The sequence below is a fragment of the Emys orbicularis genome, chromosome 6 (assembly GCF_028017835.1).
Source record: "Emys orbicularis isolate rEmyOrb1 chromosome 6, rEmyOrb1.hap1, whole genome shotgun sequence".
Lineage (NCBI taxonomy): Eukaryota > Metazoa > Chordata > Testudines > Emydidae > Emys > Emys orbicularis.
Window position 1 is genome coordinate 127,840,036 of NC_088688.1, and position 12,660 is coordinate 127,852,695.

General features: G+C 49.3%; 1 protein-coding gene across 1 annotated transcript in view; it reads right to left on the reverse strand.

The window, feature by feature from the left end:
• The window catches only part of DGKQ (diacylglycerol kinase theta), a 126,761-nt gene extending 123,185 nt beyond the window's left edge, over positions 1–3,576 (reverse strand). Inside the window, exon 1 of the mRNA XM_065406705.1 lies at positions 3,369–3,576. Coding sequence (XP_065262777.1) covers positions 3,369–3,576 — 208 coding nt within the window. The remainder of the gene's footprint in view (positions 1–3,368) is intronic.
• Between the last annotated feature and the right edge of the window lie 9,084 nt (positions 3,577–12,660).

A 12,660-nucleotide genomic window follows, 5' to 3' on the forward strand; every position in this document is an offset into this window, starting at 1 on the left:
TGTCAGTTACTTCTCCCACACAAACACAATATAACAATTCAAAGCTACGTTTCTAAGTTCTCTTTATCTTAATGTGTGTGGGGGGAGGGTCGGGTCCTAGAAGCCCTCTTAGCTGATTTTACAGACCAATATTACAATAGCTACTAGCTTTGGGGAATGAGAGGAAAAAACGATAGAAGATAAAACTGCAAGGCTGCCGCTAACAGACAGAAGATATTTTTTGTAAGTAGATGGAACAGAGAAGAGCATCCCATATTTTTTTTTTTAAATGATGCAAGTCTTTGTAGTATATTGCATTAAAACAAGCTGGGTTTTATGTCCTTTTCTGCCTTCCATCTATGAAAGACTATCTTATCGACGTTGGTCATGGACAGTTTCCCAAGGAACCCCTGTTCCTCTCTAGTTTTAGGACTTTTTTTTTTTTTTTAAAGCCACAAAAGTTCTATATACATTTATCTGCACATTGGATGCACCTGTAAGGTTCCTAGAAAGTTGCCCACACAGTGCCACAACATTTGGGAACCTTTTCTGGAGAGCCATACATCCAGGCTTAGCAAAAAGCAAATGCTGAACACCACCCCCCAAATTACAAGATTGCTCAACTATATCAGATTTCGGAGCACATCATTCATTGCAGACAGAAAGTGACCCTTCTCCCTTAGCAATCAACACACTCATTGTTACTGAACATGGATATGAGCAAGGCTGAATCATGACAATGTTGCTATAGCATTTAACAGGGTAGAACTCACAATTTTTAAGGTCAGGACGATCATGTCGTCTGACCACCTGCAGGGCACAGGCCACAGAATTTCACAGGGATCTTTCCTTCCCACCCGCACCCATCAAGCTTGTAACTTCTGGTTGAGCCCAAGCATACACAGAGCAGGCACTCTGGGAAAATCAATCCAGTTGGGGCGCTCACACATTTTAAAGGCTAGACACCTGAATCTTACCAAGTTAGAACTGACACAAGAAGTCACCAAAAAAGCAAGGATTTCAAATAACTTGTAGAGACACCCAGCCCCAAATCAGGTGTATAAAGAGGCACCCTCTTGGAAGAGATGCTCCGAGATGTGAACACACCCCAAAGAAAGAGTGTGAGAAACGGAGCAGACCCCAGTTTGAAACAGACAGGCTGAAGCCCTGGGAAGGGTGTGAGGGAGCAGCCCTCTGCCCTCACGAGACACTCACAGATGAGGACTCAGGGCAAGCGGGCAAAGAGGAGGGCTCCACCAACAATGCGAGACACACACACACACAACCAGGCTAGGGAAAACTCTTACCCTGGTACTGGTAGCCCTCCAGCCCTGGGGAAGGTCGGTAGCCTCAGGCAGAGGTATGGTGGTGCCTTGGGGAGGGGTCTTTTACCCTGGCACTCGCAGCTTACCAGGCCTAGGTAGAGTATATAGGGGTAACCCCAGGCAGGGAAGGTGTATAGGAGGTGATCTGGGCACAGGGGCTGCCAGCGCCGGGCAAGGTGTGTAGGGGTACTCCTGGCAGGGTGTAGCCCCAGGGTAGGGCACACAGGGGATGTCCCAGGGAAGGTGTATAGGGGTACACCTGGGCAGGGGGTGTCCTGGGGAAGGGTCTCTTACCCTCACACTGGTAGCCTCCCGGGCAGGAGGTGGCCCCCAGGGCAGTGTGCACAGGGGTGTCCCAGGCAGGGGTCTCTTACCCTCAAACTGGTAGCCTGCCAGCCCTGGGCACGGTGTTCAGGGCTAGCCCCGACAAGGGGTGTCCCAGGGAAGGTGGATAGGAGAACCCACCGGCGGGGGTGCCTAGGGGAACGGCGCACGGGGTAGCCCCAGCAGGGGGTGTCCCGGGGCAGGGCGCACGGGGTAGCCCCGGCAAGGGGTGTCCCGGGGCAGGTGGATAGGGGAACCGGCCAGCAGGGTTGCCTAGAGGAAGGGCGCACACGGGGTAGCCCCAGCAGGGGCTGTCCCAGGGAAGGCACAGGGGTGGGGGGGTAGCCCAGGGGAAGGTGGGTAGGGGGTAGCCGCGGGCATGGTCCCTTACCCTCGCACTGCTGGCCCGCCAGCCCCAGGCAGGGTGTATAGCAGTACTCGCCAGCAGGGGGCACATGGGGGGTATCTTGGGGAAGGTGTGTAGGGGTAGCCCTGGGCAGAGTGTATAGCAGTATCCGCCGGCAGGAGGCGTCCCGAGGAGGGCACATGAGGAGTGTTCTGGGGAAGGTTGATAGAGGAACCCGCAGGGCTGGCCTTACCATGAGGCAAACTGAGGCGGCCGCCTCAGGTGCCAGACTGTGGGGGGGGCGCCACTAGGACCCAGAATTTAAACCTTTCAAAGTTTTGGCCTCAGGTGCCAAAAGTTGTGGGCCGGCTCTGGGAACCTGCCGGCAGAGGGTTCCCAGGGGAAGGCGCGTGGGGGGCTTCCCAGGTAGGGCGCACGGGGATAGCCCCAGGGGAAGGTGGATAGAGGTACCTGCCGCCAGGGGGTGCCCAGGGAAGGTGGATAGGAGTAGCCGTCAGCAAGGGGTGCCCCAGGGAAAGGCACACAGGGGATAGCCCCAGGGAAAGGTGAATAGAGGTACCCGCCACCAGTGGGGGCCCAGGAGAAGGTGCACGGGGGTAGCCCCAGGAGAAGGTGGCTAGGGGTAGCCCAAGGCACAGTCCCTTACCCTCACTCTGCTAGCCCGCCAGCCCTGGGCAGGGAGTAGGGGTAGCCCTGGCAGGGGGTGCCCCGGGGCAGGGTGCAGCGGGGTAGCCACAGGGGAAGGCGCAGGGGGGTAGCCCAGGCAGGGGGTGTCACAGGGGAAGGCACAGGGGGTGCCCCGGGGGAAGGTGCAGGGGGCTAGCCTGGGCAGGGAGTGTCCCGGGGCAGGAAGCAGCGGATTAGCCCGGGCAGGGGGGTAGTCCATGCGGGGGTAGCCCCGGGGCAGGGGAGTAGCCCCAGGGGAAAGCGCAGCGGGGTAACCCGAGCAGGGGATGCCCCGGGGGAAGGCGCAGGGGAGTAGCCCCGGGGAAGGCGCAGGGGGGAGCCCGGGCAGGGGGTAGTCCAGGCGGGGATAGCCCCGGGGGAGGGCGCAGGGGGTAATCCAGGCGGGGATAGTCCCGGGGGAGGGCGCAGGGGGGTAGCCCCGGGGCAGAGGGTAGCCCCGGGGAAGGCGCAGGGGGGAGTCCGGGCAGGGGGTAGTCCAGGCGGGGATAGCCCCGGGGGAGGGCGCAGGGGGTAATCCAGGCGGGGATAGTCCCGGGGGAGGGCGCAGGGGGGTAGCCCCGGGGCAGAGGGTAGCCCCGGGGAAGGCGCAGGGGGGAGTCCGGGCAGGGGGTAGTCCAGGCGGGGATAGCCCCGGGGGAGGGCGCAGGGGGTAATCCAGGCGGGGATAGCCCCGGGCGGTCTCTTACCCTCGCACTGGTAGCCCGCCAGCCCCCAGATGAAGTCGGTGCAGCAGTGGCAGAAGGTGGGCTTGGTCAGGGTCACCCTGCGGAAGCCGTGCCCGGGCGCGCTGAGCGGAGCCGGCGGCGGCTGCGAACGGCTCCTGCCGCCCAGCTGGGGGCTGGAGGCCGGGCTGCCCCCGCGGCTGCCAAGCAGGGCGCGGGCTCCGTCCGCCATGGCCCCGCAGCCGGGGCCGGCCGGGTCCGCTCCCTCCTCCCCCGGGGAAGCGGGGCGGTCCCTGCGCCGCCGGGCCCCGGCCCCCGAGGTTGTTACGCGCCGCGCTTCCGCCCGGCCGCGGCCGGGGAGCGAGGGGCGGCGCTTCGCACGCAGCGGCCCCGCCGCAGAGCCGCGCTCCTCCCCGGGGCCGGGCCGCCGCGCTCCGCTCCCCGCCCCGCCCGCAGCCTGACAAGCTCCGGCAGCAGCGGGAGCCTGCCCGCCTCTCTCCCCTCTGGCCCGGGGACCGCCCCAGCCCGCCCCGGGCCATGTGGGCAGCGTGGGGGTCGGACGGGGGGGGGCTGGTGCAAGGCAGAGGCGTTTAAGTGGTTTCCCTCATATCCAGGGTTCACAGTTTGGTTCAGTGGCTCTCAGCGCCCCCCCCCCCTCCAGGGTCCCTGCTCCCAGGATTTTTCTCTTAAACCCCAACCCCCTCCTGCACCCCAACTCCCTGTCCCAGCCTGGAGCCCTCTCCCACACCCTGAACCCCTCATTTCTGGCCCCACCCCAGAGCCTGCACCCGCAGTTAGAGCCCTCACCCCCCCCCCCCCTGCACCCCAACCCCCTGCTCCTGGGATTTTTTTTCTCTTAATCATCTTCACTCCCGCCGGCACACGGGTGTAGGAGTACCAGAGCCTTGCCTTAAACTAACCGCAACCCCCAGGGCAGCTGGAGGAAACCAAAGGGGATCTGCTGGGTGTTGCAGTCAGAAAGTGAGAAGTGGCAGTTGGGGTGGGCGGTGTTGTTCCTTTGATACCCTTCAGCTTTTGTCTTTGGCTGGAAGGAGGAGCATGTGCCGGGTGTTGCCACAGGCAAAGCTGTCTAGAGGGCATGGTTCAAGTGGAGATGCAAAGGGCATATGTAGGTGTAGGCCGTGGCTTAGAGAGTCTTTCTTCTCCAGAGAGGATGGCTGAGTAAACAATGTTACCATAAGGGTGGTTCTAACTGCTAAGCAGCTCGGATCACCAGACTGCAAAAAGATGCTGATGTAATTCCAAGGAGTTTAGAAAGGCCAGACCTTCCTTACTGAGCAATCTCACCATGTCTGGAACAGGTATAGAGAGACAAGGTGGGGGAGGTAATGTCGTGCATTGGCCAACTTCTGTTGGTGAGAGAGACAAGCTTTCGAGCTTACTTCAGCTTTAGGAAGAAGAGCTCTGTGTGGCTCGAAGGTTTGTCTCTATCTCTAACAGAAGTAGGTCCAATAAAAGATATTTCCTCACCCACCTTCTCTCTCTATCCTGGACAGACACAGCTACAACACTGCATGAAACAGCTATAGGCAACCACCTCCCCCTCAGGGATTGCTGCACTAGGTTGATAACCAACCACCCCTTTGATTTCATCATTGGCTCCATTAATTTCTTTCCCCTCCTCCTAGGAAAAAAAGGAGCTAAGTAGTGTCCTGCAAACTGGTTATGCTGGTTTAAAAGACGTCAAGGTTAGCTTACTTTCAGTGTTGATATATGAAATAAATATTAAGCCTTCTGCATTGTAATTCTTGGCAAGACACATTTTCAGAGGTTGCTAAAGAGATCATCTATTTCCTTATGGAGAGATTCTTGTCAGGTTTAAATTACCTAAATAAAGAGCAAATTTAAAATTAATATCAGGAAAATAAACTGTCTGACGGTGAGATCAATTATGTTAAGGAATGATTTCCCATGAGAAAATGGTGGAAGCCCCAGCACCTGGGCAGTGTGAAAATAAAATGGACAATGTATTGGAAATTGTGAGTAAGAATCCTATATTGGGTAGGGGCACAGAGGAAATCCTCTGCTGTACCAGCTCTTTCCTTATTCAATTTCTGTTACCTTTCATAGAGTTTAGGAGGTTCTTCAACCCAAAATCCTTTTGGAGCAGGCTGAAGATGTAATAATCACAGAGCTAACCAAATACAGATCCCGCCCACGACCAAATACGTGATGCACCAAGGAAAGAAAAGGTACTGCCAGTACCTGGCTCGTTAAAAAGCCACCTAGTGGTGAAACTGTGGCATTAAGACTTTGATAAAGTCAGAAGACTTGCAAAATTTATAGTTTGCTGAATCTGATGGCAGTGTAATCATTCCCTATCTGCCAACATTCTTAACTGTAAAAGGAGTCACTTGTAAAGTGGCACATTTTCATAGATTTGCGTAAATTCAGACAAGCCACTAGCAGCATGTTCTGTCCAATTTTAATGTCATACTGTAATATCCTCAAGTTAAGAAGGTAAGTGCATAGCAGCATTGTTTATAATTGCCATAGGTAAGAATATGGCATATAAATATTTTTTCAGCTGTTTGTAGAGAGTAATATACAAAGGCCCCAAACAGGAGCTAAAGCCTGCACAGTGTTAAGAACTACACACAGGGGAGGGATAGCTCAGTGGTTTGAGCATTGGCCTGCTAAACCCAGGGTTGTGAGTTCAATCCTTGAGGGGGCCATTTAGGGATCTGGGGCAAAAAAAATAGTTAGGGATTGGTCCTGCTTTGAGCAGCGGGTTGGACTAGATGATCTCCTAAGGTCCCTTCCAATCCTGATATTCTATGAGAGAAAATCCCTGACCTTTGATCCAACTTTAAAATACTTGTAAGTGATGTCTCTCTTGGGTAGGGGTTTACACTTTGGTGACATTTGAACCTTCTGCATCAGATCAACAGTCCATCCTGTCCTTGACAGTGGCCAATACCAGCTGCTTTGAAAGAAGAAACCCTGAAGCAGACAATTGTAGACTAACCTGGTCCCAGGAAAAGTTTGTGCCTAACTTCAAATAGTTACTTTGGCATATGCCCTACAGCATGAGATTGAATGTCCTTCCAAAATGTTATCAATTATAACTTTGGACATTTGTATTATCCATATAAATATTGAATCCATTTTTGAATCCTACTAAACTCTTGGCCTTAACACTATCTTGCACCAATGAGTTCACGTCTAATTGTGCATTGTATGAAAAGGTACTTTCTTTTTGGTTTTGAATTGGCAATCTTTCAGTCTCATTGAAAGTCACCTCATTCTGATGTGATCAGAAAGGGAGAATAGACCATTTTTTAATTTGTACACTTCCATCATATTCCCTCATATTTGTCTCCTTCTTCTGCTAAACTGGCCCAATTTTTAAAATCTCTCTTCAAATGCAAGTGTTTCCAAGTCCCTCTTCATTTTCATCATCTGCCACTGAAACTCCCTGTGTCTCATCCATCCTTATTGAGAAGAATGATCAGAATTGATCATAGTATCAGTGGGGGGGGGGGGTATACCCTTCATTTATATAATAGCACAATTTCTTCCACTTTATTTTATCAGTCCTTAGGCATCCTCACTTTCTCTGTTTTCTGGACCTCAACTGCACATTGACTTGAGATAGTCACTGAGCTGTCCATTAAGATACCCATCTCTTTTCTTTGAGTATATAGTTAATTTAGGATCTAGTAAGATATATGAGCAGTTCAGGTGATTGCCTTCAATAAGCATTAATTACTTGGTAGTTGTTAACAGGGACTTGTATATGGCATCATGTGGCTCATTAACTTAGGTTACTAAAGTTACTCAGGTTTCAGAGTAGCAGCCGTGTTAGTCTGTATCCGCAAAAAGAACAGGAGTACTTGTGGCACCTTAGAGACTAACAAATTTATTAGAGCATAAGCTTTCGTGGGCTACAACCCACTTCTTCGGATGCATATAGAGTGAAACATATATTGAGGAGATATATATACACGCATACAGAGAGCATGAACAGGTGGGAGTTGTCTTACCAACTCAGAGGCCAATTAAGTAAGGGGGGGGGGACTTTTTTTTTTCCCCCTTACTTAATTGGCCTCTCAGAGTTGGTAAGACAACTCCCACCTGTTCATGCTCTCTGTATGCGTGTATATATATCTCCTCAATATATGTTTCACTCTATATGCATCCGAAGAAGTGGGCTGTAGCCCACGAAAGCTTATGCTCTAATAAATTTGTTAGTCTCTAAGGTGCCACAAGTACTCCTGTTCTTTTTTTAAAGTTACTCAGTTTTCTTGGGTCTTTACTAATCTCATTTGTACCACCTGCAAGTTGCCACCTTACTTCTCACCTCTTTTCCAAATCATTAATATATTATCAGTACAGCACTCGGGGGCTCCTACTGAACTGGTACAAAGAGCTTACAGTCTATATCCAGTATTGGTCCGGTTCTCTTTGATGGTTAAAAATCCTTGGCTTGAAAAGGAACAATTGATTTTTGGGAGTACTTAACTGACCCCCAGAACATCTAAAGAAAAGGCAGACGCATTAAGCCATTTTCAACAGCTCCTACAACATGGTTTAGAAAAGCTGTTTCTGGTACATAGAAAGGTATGGGACCTAAAAAATGCAGTCTGATTTTTCCCCCCTGAAAAAATGCTTGTTCTCGGACCGGGGGGAACAAGATGAACAATCCCAAGGTAACTCCCAGGAAGTTGTCTTCCAACCATTCAAAGCTGAATGGGATTAATACAAGAAAACCTTTAAAACAATGGGCCAGATGCACAGCTGATTTAGAGCAACATAGCTCCGTTAATTGCACCAACTTTAACTTCACCCCAGCTGAGGATCTGGCCCACAATAGAGGGTCTCTGGCTTTGCATATTCTAAAGTAGGAGAGAAGACATGTAAATTAAAGACTCCTTCTCAGCAGTGTTATTTGATTTTATTTCATTTATTAAACACCCAACAATTAGTCCCAGCTTTCCGGCTGCCATGTGCTTACCCTGACTCTGCCAGCAGCCCTTTACCCAGAGGTCACCACTTCAAACCCAAGGCAGTTTGTTAGTGTCCGAGAGCTGACAGTTGATGGCAGGTCCAGAGCTTGCAACAGTTTTAGATCAGATTGGATCGATCAGTGTCCATTTAAGTGGAGGTTTCAGAGTAGCAGCCGTGTTAGTCTGTATCCGCAAAAATAACAGGAGTACTTGTGGCACTGTTAGTCTCTAAGGTGCCACAAGTACTCCTGTCATTTAAATGGAGTTCATCCTGCTCTTTGTGGTGAATTTGCACTTGTTCCTCCTTGGGATGTTCATGCTCAGGCACAAAGTCTAAATCCCTCCATTCCCAACATTAAACAAGGCCATTAACCTCTGCCCTACGGCCAAGGGTTTTTTCATACTGCAGCTTCTGGGGCCTTGTCCCAAAGTCCTCTGGGGGAGTTTTCTGCCTCAGCTGCCTGTCATGACTGTGATGCAAGAACCTCTCCCCTACCCTTCCCTCCCAGCATCTGTCCAGCTGCATGGAACCTTACAAATCCTCCATTCTCCTCTTAAGCCACATATACCCCATGAGACAGAAACACTGCTGCTGAAACAACCAGGAGTCCATGTGGCACCTTAGAGACTAACACATTTATTTGGGAATAAGCTTTCGTGGGCTAAAACCCACTTCATCGGATGCATGGAATGGAAAATACAGTAGCAGGTATATATATACACAGTACATGAAAAGATGGGAGTTGCCTCACCAAGTGGAAAGTGAGTGCTAACGAGACAATTCAATTAAAGTGGAAGTGAGCTATTCTCAACAGTAGAATACCAAAGGAGGAGAAGATTTCAGAGGGGTAGCCGTGTTAGTCTGTATCTGCAAAAAGAACCAGGAGTCCTTGTGGCACCTTAGAGACTAACAAATTTATTTGGGCATAAGCTTTTGTGGGCAAAAACCCACTTCATCAGATGCATGGAGTGGAAAATACAGTAGGAAGATATATATAGAGAGCGAGAGATACAGAGAATATGAAAAGATGGGGGTTTCCATACCAACTCTAACGAGACAAATCCAATTAAGGTGGGCTATTATCAGCAGGAGAAAAAAAACCTTTTGTAGTGATAATCAGGATGGCCTATTTCAAACAGTTGACAAGAAGGTGTGAGTAAGAGTGGGGGGAGGGAAATTAGCATGGGAAAATATTTTTTAGTTTTTGTAATGACCCATCCACTCCCAGTCTTTATTCAAGCCTAAATTAATGGTGTCTAGTTTGCAAATTAATTCCAGTTCTGCAGTTTCTCGTTGGAGTCTGTTTTTGAAGTTTTTTGTTGTTGAAGAATTGTGACTTTTAGGTCTGTAATTGAGTGACCAGGGAGGTTGAAGTGTTCTCCAACTGGTTTTTGAATGTTATAATTCTTGATGTCTGATTTGTGTCCATGTATTCTTTTGCGTAGAGACTGTCCAGTTTGGCCAATGTACATGGCAGAGGGGCATTGCTGGCACATGATGGCATATATCCCATTGGAGGAAAAATCACTTTTGTAGTGGTAATGAGGGCAATGTAATCAGGGTGGCCCTTTTCAAATAGTTGACAAGAAGGTGTGAGTAACAGTAGGGGGAAATTAGTGTGGGGAAATTAGTTTCTGTAATGATGCCACTTTGAAAAATTCTTCCATGCATTCAAAAGCAGGTCACACCCTACTGCTTTACAGAGTCATCAAGAGATGGCCTTGCCTCACTTAATAGCAGGGGGGGAAGGAAGTTAAAAATACATCCTGTTTTCTAAGTCTGTATGTTTAATTAAACCTACATTATACATCAATGCAGGGTAAGCACAAAGTCCCCTTAGTTTTTCAAGTCTGATGTTCCACTTGGATTTATAAGCATTTCAGACACAGGTGCTGCATATATTTGTTTTGATTGTAGAGGTCCTCCAGAATCCCAAACATTTCTCCTCATATCTCTGGGAAACCAACTTAACTCCACCGGATGGCAGTTTCCTTGTGCAATTTGCTAGTGACTTTCTGCAGGATAGTCAGTCATCACTGGTAGCAACTACCAGAGACGGCAGCAGTTGAAGTGTGATTTAATTTCATCTGGATTTCAAGGGCAAAATCTAAGACCTTTGAGAAAATCTCTGTTAAAAGGACTATTACCAGCGGTCAGTACCACACATCTGATAGTAAGCTAGAAGGATCTGACACCAGTTTCAAATTCAGAGCTGGCCAGGTTTGCATCTGAAGGTTGGATTCATACCCACGAAGTATTCTAGAACAGAGTGGGGGTGGGTAACTATGCCTATCTTCTTTAATAAAGGGAAGTTTTCCTTTACAAGAGGGACATATCATTATTAGCTTTAAAATAATGGCATTTAAGCCTTTTCTTCCCCCTTCCCCCAAAGAGTCCTCCTCACTCTTAATTTGAGCCAAAGCCTGAATGATCTCTAACTTGCCCACTGTGACTAAGCCGCTAAGAAGACAGGCAGCTGTAAAGCTGCCGGAAGAAATGCAAGGAAATTATCTAACAAGTATCAGTACAGATGGAAGTGTAGCCAGATGCAGACTGCTAGTCTTGAATGATGACCTGATCACAAAGCGTAAGGTGGCTGTCTTTGGACCAGACATACCTTATTATAGATACCGTCCTGCTCTGGGGGCAGTGTGAAGCCACAACCTCCTGGAATCTACCATGCCAGTTTGCAGGTTGGGGTTGTTTGTGAAATTAGAAGAGAACTGTTTGGACGTTTGGGTTCTGGGAACTGGGGGGGATTTTTTTAAAATACAAATGTGCTTCCTCCTGATAAGAAAACCGGGTTAAATTTTTGACATCATACTCTAACACATACGTATTTTTACTTCACTTTCTTCCATAAGCATCTAGTGTTTGGGCCTGATTCTCCACTGCTTTACACCTTCCGCCGTCACACCTGTGCATGATAGGTGTAAAAGGCTGCCAATTCAGAATCTTCCCAGTGCATCTTTAACCTACTTTGCACAGGTGTGACTACACAAGGTGTAAGGCAATGCATCGTCAGGCTCTTTATCTCTGAATATCCAAAGCCATTCTAAGTGCCAGACACCTGCTCTCCCGGCAGCCAAACCTCCCCAGATTGTCTGCACCATCTCTCCAGCCTCCTGCCAAGGGACATGCCACAGCCCAAGCTGACAAACCCTCTCAGATCCCCTATTTAGAAGCATCACCCATTCCTGCCTCAGAAGCCAAACCTCTAACCTCCAGTGAGGCAGGCTAAATCCAACTCCCATCTCCTTTTCAATTTTGTCACCTGCCTCGTTCATCACACCCCACTTCCAGCTGTCAATCTTTCATATTCCCTCAACTCAGTTGCTAAGTGCTCATCCTAGCCTCCAAACTTAACCAACTGACTCCTACCCCTCCGAGGTGGGACGTGCTCTCCTGGTACCGTTGTTAAATTTAATACAAGTCTTAACTATTTCCTGATTATTATTTTTTTTGCTTGTTTTCTCACCATTTGTATTAAGTAACATTTTTCAACATTATAGATCCATAGACTTTAAGGCCAGAAGGGACCATCATGATCCTCTAGTCTGACCTCCTGCACATTGAAGGCCACAGAACCCCACCCACCCGCTCCTGTAATAGACCCCTAACTTCTGGCTGAGTTACTGAAGTCCTCAAATCATGATATAAAGACTTCAAGTTACAGAGAATCCACCATTTACACTAGTTTAAACCTGCAAGGTACCCATGCCCCACGCTGCAGAGAAAGGCAAAAAAAAAAAAAAAAAAAAAACAGTGTCTCTGCCAATCTGACCCGGGGAGAAAATTCCCTCCTGATCCCAAATATGGCAATCAGTTAGACCCTGAGCATGTGGACAAGATCCACCAGCTAGACACCTGGGAAAATTATCTGTAGCAACTCAGCCCTCCCCATCTAGTGTCCCATCACTGGCTGTTGAAGGTATTTGCTACTAGTATTTGCAGATTACAGAGAACTTAACTCCACCTCTCTTTGTAATACAAAACATTACAAGACATCTACGCCCCACCCTCCAAGACCTTCAGCCTTGCCACCATCTCAATATAATGAAACCTTTTCCTTGCCATCACTGAGCACCGGATTGACATCCTGCTGGATGAACTTGTGTTCAGCTCTGCAAAGGAAGGGAGTGGGCAGGACTAAGGCACTTGAGGGGCAGGGCTGAGGTTTGCAGTCACCAGAGAATGTTGCGTGGGTTCAGGGACCCACAAACCTTCTGCACTGCCCCACTACAGCCCAGCTGAAGACTTGGATGTGGTAAGGGGCCAAACATATTTATGCGAAATTCAGCTAATCAATTCAGTTGGCACTAGGTTCTTTGGCCACCAGCTGGGG